Source organism: Pseudophryne corroboree, chromosome 3, assembly GCF_028390025.1.
Source record: "Pseudophryne corroboree isolate aPseCor3 chromosome 3, aPseCor3.hap2, whole genome shotgun sequence".
Taxonomy (NCBI): Eukaryota; Metazoa; Chordata; class Amphibia; order Anura; family Myobatrachidae; genus Pseudophryne; species Pseudophryne corroboree.
Genome location: NC_086446.1, coordinates 6,461,905 through 6,476,770, shown reverse-complemented (window position 1 = coordinate 6,476,770; position 14,866 = coordinate 6,461,905). Strand labels below are relative to the sequence as shown.

At 46.9% G+C, this 14,866-nt stretch overlaps 1 protein-coding gene across 5 annotated transcripts in view; it reads right to left on the bottom strand.

The window, feature by feature from the left end:
- Positions 1–9,415: 9,415 nt before the first annotated feature.
- LOC135054521 (oocyte zinc finger protein XlCOF6.1-like) overlaps positions 9,416–14,866 on the bottom strand; it is a 35,845-nt gene continuing 30,394 nt past the window's right edge. For all 5 annotated transcript variants that reach the window (XM_063957651.1, XM_063957653.1, XM_063957652.1 and 2 more), the window contains 3 exons: positions 12,167–12,264; positions 11,907–12,018; positions 9,416–11,731 (listed from right to left, as the gene is read on the bottom strand). In XM_063957651.1, the coding sequence (XP_063813721.1) occupies positions 10,911–11,731; positions 11,907–12,018; positions 12,167–12,264 (1,031 nt within the window). In that variant the 3' untranslated portion in view covers positions 9,416–10,910. The remainder of the gene's footprint in view (positions 11,732–11,906; positions 12,019–12,166; positions 12,265–14,866) is intronic.

Here is a 14,866-nt window from a genome sequence, read left to right as displayed (position 1 = left end):
GAAACAGGGGACGAGTCCTCAATTCTGCCCTATCCATATGGAAAATCAGATAAGGGCTTTTACAAGACAAAGCCGCCAATTCTGATACTCGCCTGGCAGAAGCCAAGGCCAACAACATGACCACCTTCCACGTGAGATATTTCAGATCCACGGTTTTTAGTGGCTCAAACCAATGTGATTTTAAGAAACTCAACACCACGTTGAGATCCCAAGGTGCCACAGGGGGCACAAACGGGGGCTGAATATGCAGCACTCCTTTAACAAATGTCTGAACTTCAGGTACTGAAGCTAGTTCTTTTTGAAAGAAAATCGACAGAGCCGAGATCTGTACCTTAATGGAGCCCAATTTTAGGCCCATATTAACTCCTGCTTGCAGGAAATGCAGAAATCGACCTAGTTGAAATTCCTCTGTTGGGGCCTTTTTGGCCTCACACCATGCAACATACTTCCGCCATATGCGGTGATAATGATTTGCTGTAACCTCTTTCCTAGCTTTAATAAGCGTAGGAATGACTTCCTCCGGAATGCCCTTTTCCTTCAGGATCCGGCGTTCAACCGCCATGCCGTCAAACGCAGCCGCGGTAAGTCTTGGAACAGACAGGGCCCCTGCTGTAGCAGGTCTTGTCTGAGCGGCAGAGACCACGGGTCCTCTGAGATCATCTCTTGAAGTTCCGGGTACCACGCTCTACTTGGCCAATCCGGAACCACGAGAATTGTGTTTACTCCTCGCTTTCTTATTATTCTCAATACCTTTGGTATGAGAGGTAGAGGAGGGAACACATAAACTGACTGGTACACCCACGGTGTCACTAGAGCGTCCACAGGTATCGCCTGAGGGTCTCTTGACCTGGCGCAATACCTCTCTAGTTTTTTGTTTAGGCGGGACGCCATCATGTCCACCTGTGGACGACCCCACTGATTTACAATCATTTGGAAGACTTCTGGATGAAGTCCCCACTCTCCCGGGTGGAGGTCGTGCCTGCTGAGAAAGTCTGCTTCCCAGTTGTCCACTCCCGGGATGAACACTGCTGACAGCGCTAGTACATGATTTTCCGCCCATCGGAGAATTCTTGTGGCTTCTGCCATTGCCATCCTGCTTCTTGTGCCGCCCTGTCGATTCACATGGGCGACTGCCGTGATGTTGTCTGACTGGATCAGCACCGGCTGGTGTAGGAGCAGGGATTTTGCTTGACTTAGGGCATTGTAAATGGCCCTTAGTTCCAGAATATTTATGTGAAGGGAAGTCTCCTGACTCGACCATAGTCCTTGGAAGTTTCTTCCCTTTGTGACTGCCCCCCAGCCTCGTAGGCTGGCATCCGTGGTCACCAGGACCCAGTCCTGTATGCCGATTCTGCGGCCCTCCAGAAGATGAGCACTCTGCAGCCACCACAGAAGAGACACCCTGGTTCTTGGGGACAGGGTTATCAAGCGATGCATCTGAAGATGCGATCCGGACCACTTGTCCAACAGGTCCCACTGAAAAATTCTGGCATGGAACCTGCCGAATGGGATTGCTTCGTAAGAAGCTACCATCTTTCCCAGGACCCGTGTGCAGTGATGTACCGATACCTGTTTTGGTTTTAGGAGGTCTCTGACTAGAGAAGACAACTCCCTGGCTTTCTCCTCCGGGAGAAACACTTTTTTCTGGACTGTGTCCAGAATCATTCCCTGGAACATTAGACGTGTCGTCTGGACCAGCTGTGACTTTGGGATATTCAGAATCCAGCCGTGCTGGCGCAGCACTTCCTGAGATAGTGCTACTCCCACTAACAACTGTTCCTTGGATCGTGCCTTTATTAGGAGATCGTCCAAGTATGGGATAATTAAAACTCCCTTTTTTCGAAGGTGTATCATCATTTCCGCCATAACTTTGGTAAATACCCTCGGTGCCGTGGAGAGTCCAAACGGCAGTGTCTGGAACTGGTAATGGCAATCCTGTACCTCAAATCTGAGGTACTCCTGGTGAGGATGGTAAATGGGGACATGCAGGTAAGCATCCTTGATGTCCAGGGATACCATGTAATCCCCCTCGTCCAGGCTTGCAATAACCGCCTTGAGCGATTCCATCTTGAACTTGAATTTTTTTATGTATGTGTTCAAGGATTTCAAATTTCAAATGGGTCTCACCGAACCGTCCGGTTTCGGCACCACAAATAGTGTGGAATAGCAACCCCGGCCTTGTTGAAGTAGGGGTACCTTGATTATCACCTGCTGGGAATACAGCTTGTGAATCGCTGCTAGCACCGCCTCCCTGTCTGAGGGAGCAATCGGCAAGGCAGATTTTAGGAACCGGTGGGGTGGAGCCGCCTCGAATTCCAGCTTGTACCCCTGAGATACTATTTGAAGGATCCAGGGATCCACCTGTGAGCGAGCCCACTGATCGCTGAAATTCTTGAGGCGGGCCCCCACCGTACCTGGCTCCGCCTGTGGAGCCCCACCGTCATGCGGCGGACTTGGAAGAGGAAGCGGGGGAGGACTTCTGCTCCTGGGAACCTGCTGTTTGTTGCAGCCTTTTTCCCCTACCTCTGCCTCTAGACAGAAAAGACCCTCCTTTTCCACGCTTGTTTTTCTGGGTCCGAAAGGACTGAACCTGATAAAAAGGCGCCTTCTTAGGCTGTGAGGGGACATGGGGTAAAAATCCTGACTTCCCAGACGTTGCTGTGGAAACTAGGTCGGAGAGACCATCCCCAAATAATTCCTCCCCCTTATAAGGCAAAACTTCCATGTGCCTTTTGGAATCTGCAGCTCCAGTCCACTGGCGAGTCCATAAGCATCTCCTAGCAGAGATGGACAATGCACTTACTTTAGATGCCAGCCGGCAGATTTCCCTGTGCATCTCTCATATATAAGACTGAGTCTTTGATATGGTCAATTGTTAGCAGAATCGTGTCTCTGTCTAGCGTGTCAATATTTTCTGACAGTTTATCTGACCATGCAGCGGCAGCACTGCACATCCATGCTGACGCAATAGCTGGTCTAAGTATAATGCCTGAGTGTGTATATACAGACTTCAGGATCGCCTCCTGCTTTCTATCAGCAGGTTCATTAAGGGCGGCCGTATCCTGAGATGGTAGTGCCACCTTTTTAGACAAACGTGTGAGGGCTTTATCCACCCTAGGAGGTGTTTCCCAACATAACCTATCCTCTGGCGGGAAAGGGAACGCCATTAGTACCTTCTTAGGAATTACCAATTTCTTATCAGGGGAAGCCCACGCTTCTTCACACACTTCATTTAATTCATCTGACGGGGGAAAAACTACGGTTAGTTTTTTCTCCCCAAACATAATACCCTTTTTTGTGGTACCTGGATGTAAATCAGAAATATTTAACACCTCTTTCATTGCCTCAATCATGCAGTGAATGGCCTTAATGGGCATTAAATTTGACTCATCGTCGTCGACACTGGTGTCAGTATCAGTGTCGACATCTACTTGTGCCATCTGAGATAGCGGGCGTTTCAGAGCCCCTGATGACTTTTGAGACACCTGGACAGGCACGAGCTGAGAACTCGGCTGTCCCACAGTCGGCATGTCGTCAAATTTCTTATGTAATGAGTCTATACGTGCACTCATTTCTTTCCAAAAGCTCATCCACTCAGGTGTCTGCCCCCCAGGGGGTGACATCCCTTCTAAAGGCATCTGCTCCGCCTCCACCTCATTATCCTCATCAAACATGTCGACACAGCCGTACCGACACACTCCACACACACAGGGAATGCTCTAATAGAGGACAGGACCCACAAAAGCCCTTTGGGGGGACAAAGTGAGAGTATGCCAGCACACACCAGAGCGCTATATAAGGCAGGGACTAACTGAGTTATGTCCCTTATAGCTGCTTTTCAATATAAACTATATACTGCGCCAAATTAAATGCCCCCCCTCTCTCTTTTTTACCCTTTTCTGTAGTGTAGTCTGCAGGGGAGAGCCAGGGAGCTTCCTTCCAGCGGAGCTGTGAGGGAAAAATGGCGCCAGTGTGCTGAGGGAGATAGCTCCGCCCCTTTTCCGCGGCCTATTCTCCCGCTTTTTTGGGATCCGGTCTGAAGATCGACAGTGCCTAGGTCGACAATGTTTAGGTCGACCACTATTGGTCGACAGTCACTAGGTCGACATGGATGGAAGGTCGACAGGGTTTCTAGGTCGACATGTGCTAGGTCGACAGGTCTAAAGGTCGACATGAGTTTTTTTATGTTTTTTTCATTTTTTCATACTTAACGATCCATGTCGACTACGATTGGAACGGTAAAGTGTGCCGAGCGAAGCAGTAGCGGAGCGAAGGCACCATGCCCGAAGCATGGCGAGCGAAGCGGGCCATGCGAGGGGACGCGGTGCGCTAATTTGGGATCCCGGTCACTTTACGAAGAAAACGACACCAAAAAAAAAAAAAAAACCTCATGTCGACCTTTAGACCTAGCACATGTCGACCTAGAAACCCTGTCGACCTTCCATCCATGTCGACCTAGTGACTGTCGACCAATAGTGGTCGACCTAAACATTGTCGACCTAGGCACTGTCGATAAAACGAACCACACCCCGCTTTTTTATGGAATCTGGCAGGGGTATTTACCTCATATATAGCCCCTGGGGCTATATATTGAGGTATTTTTGCCAGCCAAGGTGTTTTTATTGCTGCCTCAGGGCGCCCCCCCCCCCCCCCAGCGTCCTGCACCCTCAGTGACCGGAGTGTGAAGTGTGAGAGGAGCAATGGCGCACAGCTGCAGTGCTGTGCGCTACCTTGGTGAAGACTGAAGTCTTCATGCGCCGATTTTCCGGACCATCTTCTTGCTTCTGGCTCTGTAAGGGGGACGGCGGCGCGGCTCCGGGACCGAACATCAAGGCTGGGCCTGCGGTCGATCCCTCTGGAGCTAATGGTGTCCAGTAGCCTAAGAAGCCCAATCCGGCTGCAAGCAGGCGAGTTCGCTTCTTCTCCCCTTAGTCCCTCGCTGCAGTGAGCCTGTTGCCAGCATAAAAAACCTAAGACTATCTTTCTTCTAAGAGCTCAGGAGAGCCCCTAGTGTGCATCCAACCTCGGCCGGGCACAAAATCTAACTGAGGCTTGGAGGAGGGTCATAGTGGGAGGAGCCAGTGCACACCAGGTAGTCATAAATCTTTCTAGAGTGCCCAGCCTCCTTCGGAGCCCGCTATTCCCCATGGTCCTTTCGGAGTTCCCAGCATCCACTAGGACGTCAGAGAAAGTTACATTTTATAGGAATTGGTCCAATGATTAATGGGTAAAACTTTACTGCACGCCTGAGTGCCGCTATGTAGGAGAGTCTGTCACCATTCTTTATTTTGGTATATCCTTTTGTATTATTATTCACGCTCAGGGAGCACCACCAACCTTATTAGGAGGAAAGCATTGCTGCTACCCATATGGGTCAGATTGGAGTTGTAGAATATCACTAAGGTTATTTAAAATTGTTCATGAATTTGTGCGAACAGTACCAAACCCCCTTTTTTCTCTTCAGAAATTTGACTGAAGGTAGTCTCTAATCTTGGCTTTAAAAGAGTGCTCCTCTGGTGGGAGGTTTGTTCTATAAGTTCTCTGAGGTGGAAGGGTTTGTTCTTTAAGTTCTCTGAGTTTGGAGGTTTGTTCTTTAAGTTCTCTGAGTTGGGAGGTTTGTTCTTTAAGTTCTAAGTGCCATAGAATAAGCTTGAATGAAGACAAATCCAAACAAGAAACGCAGAACATATGGACAATGAATGAGGATTAACTACAGTACTAATAGCATCTAAAATCATTGAACTAATCACAACAAAAACCACAAAGGACTGAAGCTTAATGGAATGAAAAAATTCAAAGTCACTGAAGAGGAGGTGATTGCAGCATAGAAACCACTAACCATAGGTAGGTCTAAATATCGATTCTGAATTAAACTCCTTTCTAATTTAAAAGACCTATAATTGTTTGTTCCTTATCATAATGTCCCGTCCCCCCACCCCCATATGCTGCATTTACATGCATGAAAAGTGTTGGTCCACTTGTTGGAGATTCACTGCCTGGCTCACGAACCTTTCATCCAGCCACATGGTCACTTCCAGTTCCTGAAGCTGCCACACATGGAAATGAAGGTGGCAGGAGCTCCAGCTCCATTACCATTGAAGGTCCAGAGGAACTTGCCAGGGCTAGTGCAGGGTAAGACAACTGCCTCATTTGTTTCACATTATCCCATTCTTAAAAGGTGTTTTTAAACAGTACATCTCATTATATAAATATTATATCATAGCCTGTTTATCTACATCTACTCCCATATGCATATAGTTCATATAACTACCTGCAGTAGTGTTTTCACTTGTATACTTAATGAGTGCCTCAGTCAGTGTGATTATACCGTCTGCGAACAAGTATGGATATCTTTAGAACCTGGACTGTTAGGGCGCCCAGAGGACTGAGTTTGGGACCACTGCACCATCTAGTCATTTTGTTGACCTAGATCAGTGGTTCTCAAACTCGGTACTCAGGACCCCACACAGTGCATGTTTTGCAGGTAACCCGCAGCAGGTTCACAGGTGTATTAATTACTCACTGACACATTTTAAAAGGTCCACAGGTGGAGATAATTATTTCACTTGTGATTCTGTGAGGAGACCTGCAAAACATGCACTGTGTGGGGTCCTGAGGACCGAGTTTGAGAACCTGTGACCTAGATGATATGGTTCAGGGCAAGCATCTAAAGAGAAGTCCATAATTGGGCCAAGGTCAGGACTGGACCGATTATAATAGTTAGAAGTGGTCTTGATCAGCAACAGAAATGCTCAGATAGCAGCAGTAGGTTCAGGCACAATCATAAGAGTAGGCAATACCGCCAACACAGCCTGCAGGAGATTGGTTGTGGCTGGGAAGTGGTGTGTGGCAGGCAGAAGCTAGGACTACCCAAGCTGCCTCTGCAGTGGTTCAACTGGTTGGAGCACTGATCTCAAGGTCCTGGGATTAAATTCTGAGGAGATCACATGGTTTTTTGTTTTATTTTTATAGTGGCCTTGTGTTTTTAAACACTAATACCACTTTCACATCGCAAAAATGCCAGATCCCACCCGGTAAGAGAAACGTGTCCTTACCGGGTGGGATCCGGCATTTGGTCTCCTTTGATGGCTTTCCGACCCGGCAATATACCGGGTCGGTTGCCATAGCAGCTCATCTCCTGCGCCGCCTCTCCCTATGCTGTGAATGGGAACCGTGTCGCATCGACGCGGCTCCCATTCACACTGCGCCTGACCCGGTATTCAACCCGGGTATAATCCTTCTTTTATACCGGGTTGAATTACCGGGTCAGGCGACCCGCTAGTTCGCCGAAAGTGCTTTCACATCGCACACTGACCCGCGTCGACACGGCAATATGCCGCGTCGATACCGGGTTATTTGTGCGATGTGAAAGGGGTATTAATGGGATAATCTTCTCCGATCACTTGCAGTCTTGTGGATAGTGTTTAACGTCAGAAGGTGATCTTGGTTGGGAAGTATATATTTTATTACCTTCGTCATGTACAGAACATAGCTGCATGTTTTATATATATATATATATATATATACACACACACACACACATACATACATACACACACACATACATACATACATACATACATACAGTACCAGCCAAAAGTTTGGACACACCTTCTCATTCAATGGTTTTTATTTTTTTTATTTTAATTCTTTTCTACATTGTAGATTAAAACTGTGAAAGAACACATATGGAATTATGTTGTAAACAAAAAAGTGTTACATTTTATATTTTAAGATTCCTCAAACTAGCCCCTTTTGCTTTACCAGCCTCAGAAACCGCTACTTAACAGCACCTCAGATTAGAACCCGCATAAATTCTTCACAGAGTTTAAATAGCAGACAAATCTCAACATCAACTGTTCAGAGGAGACTGCATGAATCAGGCCTCCATGGTCGAATTGCTACGAAGAAGCCACTACTGAGGATGAACAACAAGAAGAAGAGAATTGTTTGGGCCAAGAAACACAAGGAATGGACATTAGACAAGTGGCAATCTGTACTTTAATCTGAGGAGTCCAAATTTGAGATTTTTGGTTCCAACCGCCGTGTCTTTGTGAGACGCAGAGAAGGTGAGCGGATGGTTTCTGCATGTGTGGTTCCCACTGTGAAGCATGGAGGAGGAGGTGTGATGGTGTGGGGGTGCTTTGCTGGTGACACTGTTGGTGATTTATTCAAAATTCAAGGCACACTTAACTAACATGGCTACCACCGCATTCTGCAGCGCCATCTGGTTTGCGCTTACTGGGACCATCATTTGTTTTTCAACAAGACAATGACTCCAAACACACCTCCAGGCTATGTTAGGGCTACTTGACCAACAAGGAAAGTGATGGAGTGCTGCATCAGATGACCTGACCTCCACAATCACCCGACCTAAACCCAATTGAGATGGTTTGGACCGCAGAGTGAAGGAAAAGCAGCCAACAAGTGCTCAGCACCTCTGGGAACTCCTTCAAGAATGTTGGAAAACAATTCCAGAAGCTGATTGAGAGAATGCCAAGATTGTGCCAAGCTGTCATCAAAGCACAAGGGGGCTACAAGGATGAATCTAAAATATATAACATATTTTGTTTACAACATTGGTGGTCATTCCGAGTTGTTCGCTCGCAAGGCGATTTTAGCAGAGTTACTCACGCTAAGCCGCCACCTACTGGGAGTGAATCTTAGCATCTTAAAATTGCGAATGATGTATTTGCAATATTGCGATTACAAACTTCTTAGCAGTTTCAGAGTAGCTTCAGACTTACTCGGCATCTGCGATCAGTTCAGTGCTTGTCGTTCCTGGTTTGACGTCACAAACACACCCAGCGTTCGCCCAGACACTCCCCCGTTTCTCCAGCCACTCCTGCGTTTTTTCCGGAAACGGTAGCGTTTTTTCCCACACGCCCATAAAACGGCCTGTTTCCGCCCAGAAACACCCATTTCCTGTCAATCGCACTAAGATCGCCTGAGCGATGAAAAAGCCGTGAGTAAAATTCCTAACTTCATAGCAAATTTACTTGGCGCAGTCGCAGTGCGGACATTGCGCATGCGCACTAAGCGGAAAATCGATGCGATGCGATGAAATTTACCGAGCCAACAACTCGGAATGACCACCATAATTCCATATGTGTTCTTTCATAGTTTTGATGTCTTCAGTATTAATCTACAATGTAGAAAAGAATTAAAATAAATAAAACCATTGGGGCAGATGTATTAACCTGGAGAAGGCGTAAGGAAGTGATAAACCAGTGATATGTGCAAGGTGATAAAGGCACCAGCCAATCAGCTCCAATATGTAAATTAACAGTTAGGATCTGATTGGCTGGTGTGTTTATCACCTTGCACATATCACTGGTTTATCACTTCCTTATGCCTTCTCTAGGTTAATACATCTTCCCAATTGAATAAGAAGGTGTGTCCAAACTTTTGACTGGTACTGTATATTATGACACACACACACACACACACACACACACACACACACACACACCTAGTTACATCTACTTAGTATATACAGAATATTAAAGGAACAGATACAAAACTGAATACTAACCCTAAAATATTCTGTTAGTCGACTATGCAGCCTACAGTGCACAAAGGGTAAGGATTTATATAAAAATGCCATACAGTATATACAAACAGCACAGTAAGCAAAGCAGAAGGGTCACAGCACAGGAAGCCACAGAACACTGCTAGCCTTCTCATTGGGTACCTCCCCACGCCTCAGGTTCCTAGTGAATGGACAGGATGTTCTCTCATGTTGGTTCAGCACATACAATGGCTGCTTACACGGTGTTCTAAGTCGCGGTTTTTAGAACATCCTACATTTATAACATCACAGCTGTCGTAAAAAGGTTAAGTCCCTGCTTGCTTCGTTCTCATCCTCCTCGTTACTGCCAGGCTTCCATATTTTTTTTGAGGATTCAAGGGGGTATTTTTGGGAAGCAGAGACCATTGCAAGTTGGCGCTTCCCCCGTGGGCTTGGCATCACAAGTTAAAGTGGTGCTGATCTTACCTGCAAAGCATGCTGGAGATTTGCATCTAACCTTAGTGCCGCTTTAAACTTCGAGGTCAATCCTACTGAGAACCGGCGGCTTTTGTTAGTGTACACTAAGTTCTCTAATGAATAATAAAGTTTGGGTTATGGAATAAGGGGCTAATTCAGATTCAGTTCTGCGATTGTAAGGCCCTTGGGGGTCTATTTACTAAGACTTGGACGGAGATAAAGTGGCTGGAGATAAAGTACCAGCCAATCAGCTCCTAACTGACATTTTTCAAACCCAGCCTGTATCATGGCAGTTAGGAGCTGATTGGCTGATACTTTATCTCCATCCAAGGCTAAGTAAATAAACCTCTAAGTGTGCAAGAACGGCAGAGGCCAAAACACTTTTTTTCGTTATTCCCAGCCCTTCACATTCTACTGCAGACCAGATTTTGGTGGAGGTTGGGTAATTCCAAAAGGAACCATCGAGCCAGCTACATGTGAAGGCCAACAGTGCTTAAAGTGGGTTATGCCCAAGCCCCTTTAATGAACCAATCTTTGCTATATGGTTAGCCTGGCACCTTTACACTGTAATGCACAGCAAAACTGTGGCAGGGCATGCTAGGATGTGTAGCTCCACAGCAGCTGGCGTGCCAAAGGTTGGCTACCACTGTTCTACAATATGGTCCTCAGCTTGAGTCAGATCCAAAAACCGATGCCCTCTTGCCAGTTTCTGGAAAGGAAACGGGAAAATGAGGTCTAGGCATGTCATGTGGGTCTTCTGCAGCGACAAGGAGCTCCGTACGGGTTGGAACTCCAGCATAACTCAGTGATGTCAAGTTACTTTTTGGGATAGGAGCTCACGCATTCAGTAAAACAATTACAATTTTCCGATTTTATAAATATTGAAGGAGGATCGGTGTAGCCGGATTTCGTGCCCACATGCTCATGTAAACGGCCTCTCTCCTGCGTGAGTCGTCTGATGCACAACGAGATGCGACTTCCTGGTAAACCACTTCCCGCAGTCAGGGCAGGGAAACGGCCTCACGCCGGTGTGTATCCTCTGGTGCTTTTCGAGGTCTGACTTCTGCGTGAAGCACTTGCCACACTCCGAGCAGGGGAACTGCTTCTCGCCCCTGTGAAATCTCAGGTGCGTGGCCAGGTTCGATTTCCACTTGAACCACTTGCCGCACTGGGAGCAGGGAAACGGCCTCTCCCCCGTGTGAATTCTCTGGTGCTTGACGAGGTCAGACTTTCGTGTAAACTGTTTGCAACACTCGGAGCAGGGGAAGGGCTTCTCGCCCGTGTGGATCCTCTGATGGGTGACCAGATACGATTTCTGCGTAAACCCTTTCCCGCACTCGGAGCAGGGGAACGGCTTCTCGCCCGTGTGAGTCCTCTGATGGGAGATCAGACTGGATTTACCGGTAAAACATTTCCCGCACTCAGGGCAGGGAAAGCTTCTGTTACCTGTGTGAGTCTGCAAGTGCCTCACAAAGCTGGACTGGTGTATGAAATATTCCCCACACTCGTAACAGGAGAAGATGTCGTCGCCTGCATGAGCCGCACTAGCCGCAGCCATCTCGGCGCGATCAGGAAGGAACGTCTCTGGATCACAGGGATCAGATGATGATGATGAATGTGCACTGCGAGGTGCTGGACGTACATTGACCGGAATGGCGTTCTCCCGGGTGATGTTATCATCCTTTGCCAAATCTGTGGACAAACTGAGATGCTCTCCTGAGGTTCTCCTGCTGGTGACATTGTCTGGAACAAAGAAATGGAAGATATGGAAATATACATTATTTTATGTACATCGATGAACACATTTTCATACTGTTGGCGAGTTCAGGATGTTTAGTTCCTTGATCTGCTAACTACAAGACACTGGTTGTAGAGTCTGAGCAAGGAAAATGTTCTGTAATAAGTGTTTATTGCTCACCTGTGCTGATATCTGTAGGGATTTCCTCCTCCTTACACTGCTGATCACCCCTCACATACGTCTCTTCTTCTCCCACTATAATTTCCACCTTAATATCAGTTAGATCTTCATCCTAAATAACCCACAAAAAAACCCTTTAGTAATATTGAATATCAATACGGAGATTACACATAGGAATATCAGAGTATAAAACACACACAGCTGCTCTACAGATCATACAGTCACATTGGTATATGGGTGAGACCCTAAATCCCACCTACCTGATCCTCCTGTGGGATCCTGTGATTCTCCTCTGTACAATCCTGGGAATACAGAGGACGGGGACATCTCTCTGGGGTATCTCTGTTACTGGGCCCATCTGTAGGAGACACACAGTGACTGAGTACAGTGTATATATGTGATTATCAGAGGATGTGTATACAGTACACAAAGCAGCCCAAAGTGTGATAGGTAAAGCAGGAAAGACTAAATGTGCTGCATTTATTACGTATATAAGAAGTTACTGTGCCTCGCCGGACTAGTACAGCCAGGATTTGCAGCAGGCGCTCTCATTTTATGGTAGTGCATCACTCACAAAGACTGTTAGGACATGTTCCAAGCCATAATAATAATAATAATAATAATAAAAACACTTTTTGTATTCTTCATGTGAACCAGGACATGGGTGCCGCCATCTTGCCTGAGATAAGCCGACTGCTTCTCAACCAATTCTAGTCCAGATCGCCTGCACATGACTCCAGAGACCAATCTGTTGTCAGTGCTCCCTATATAAGTCTCTTCCTGGCCAGTACTCATTACCAGAACTGCTGCTGTATCCTGCCTGCTAAGTTCCAGTCTGCAGTATCTGGAGTTTGGCTCCATAGTTCACTGTGTTCCATCTTCTGCTGTGTATTTCTCTAGCCAGTCCCGCTATATACAGTATATACTTTTGGACTCCTGTATAAACTGTGTATTTCTCCAGTGCTAGCCAGTCCTGCTGGGTAGTAAACAAAGCCTCCAGTGCATTGGTGTATGGTTCAAGGGCCTAATTCAGACCTGATCGCTCACTAGCTATTTTTTGCAGCGCTGCGATCAGATAGTCGCCGCCTACCGGGGAGTGTATTTTAGCTTTGCAAGTGTGCGAACGCATGTGCAGCCAGGCGGTACAAAAAAGTTATGTGCAGTTTCTGAGTTGCCCAGAACATACTCAGCCGCTGCGATCACTTCAGCCTGTTTGTTCCCGGATTTGACGTCAGACACTCGCTCTGCAAACGCTTGGACATACCTGCGTTTTTCTAAACACTCCCAGAAAACGGTCAGTTGACACCCACAAACGCCTTCTTCCTGTCAATCTCCTTGCAATCGTCTGTGCAAATGGATTCTTCGTTAAAACCATCGCCCAGCAACTATCCGCTTTATACATGTACGACGCACCGGCGCATTTCGGTGCATACGCAGTTCTGACCTGATCGCAGCGCAAAAACCTGGCGTGCGATCAGGTCTGATTATTCGGGACTCCTGAGTAAGCTGTGTATTTCTCCAGTGCTAGCCCGTCCTGCTGAGCACAAACCACAGCCTCCACTGCCACATTGGTCTATGCTTTCAATTCCAACCAGTACTGCTGAATATAATTCTGGACTCCTGAGTGAGCTGTGTATTTCTCCAGTGCTAGCCAGTCCTGCTTCGAGCTCCAGTCAGTTCTGGTAAACACCATTCACAGACTCCTTTGTATGCAGTGCTAATCCATTCAGTTGGACAATGAGCACAGCTCACAGACTCGAGTGCCAGACAGTCCTGCTAATACCTTTCTGTCTCCTGTGTGAACCTGTGTCTCATCAAACTCCAGTCAGAGCTATTCACATTTGTCTGCTGTGTCCTGATTGCACCAAGACCAGATGTGTCCTGCTGGGCTCATCACAGACTTCAGATATTCCAGAGACACTATCACTGCTAGCCTGTATCCCATTGCACTCCTACTATTCTCCAGTGCGTTCCTGTGGAACCATATTCTGTGCCTATTCACCAAGTACTTCAGTTTGCAGCTGGTATCAGACCTCCAGAGCACTCTCTACTGGTGAGTGCTGATCAGACTCCTGCATTCATTCTGCCGACTCCACCACATGCTGTTGAAGCCACCTAGTGTTCCACTATCCATTGGCTACTGCTAATTTATGGACTTCAGTTACCATAGAGACTATCTGTAATACCTTCCACAGTTCCCTGAGTTGATCATATTCGCCATTACCGCTGGTAATTAGATGCTGTACATTGTGCTCCGAGATCTGTATCCATTTACCATCTATGAGGAGAGACCATATTAAACCTCCAAGTTTCCATCATTTGGCCAACAACCATATATTATTCTTGTGGCCTGCTCCAAATACAGACAAATCCCAGACACTGACAGTTGTTCTTTAATGACGGGTGATATAATGGATATATAAACTGGAGATGGAGCACACTGCACGAAAAACGGGTGGAACTGGAACAAATGCACCATGGAGATCATGTCAGGAGGCGCAGGAGCCATCGAGCTACGAATGCAAGGACCAGGAAATCAGTGAAGACAACTTGTACTGGCAATGAGCTGGTGCATGGGAAAGGCTTAAATATGGAATTCTAAACCAAGATTGAATACTGGCGTCATGAGGAAACCAAACCCTCTGTGAATGGCTGCAGCGTCAGGTGATCAAGGCAAGATGGCGGCGCCCATGCAGCACTGCACTACAGGAACACAGTACCGTAGGACCAAGGCCGGGTTGTAAAAGGGTGTGAATACACGCCGTGTTAAAGCAACATTTGTTAAGTTGACCAACTACGCCAATGTCTTCACCATCTACTCAGTCCTACTCTATCTCTCAGAATGATAAACCTTGGCAATGGATATCACATTAGGGTTAAACATTAGGGAAGCAGCTGACAAAAGTTGTATTAAGTGATTGAGTTGGGCAGACCAGACGGGGAAGACTTTGGCACAGTTG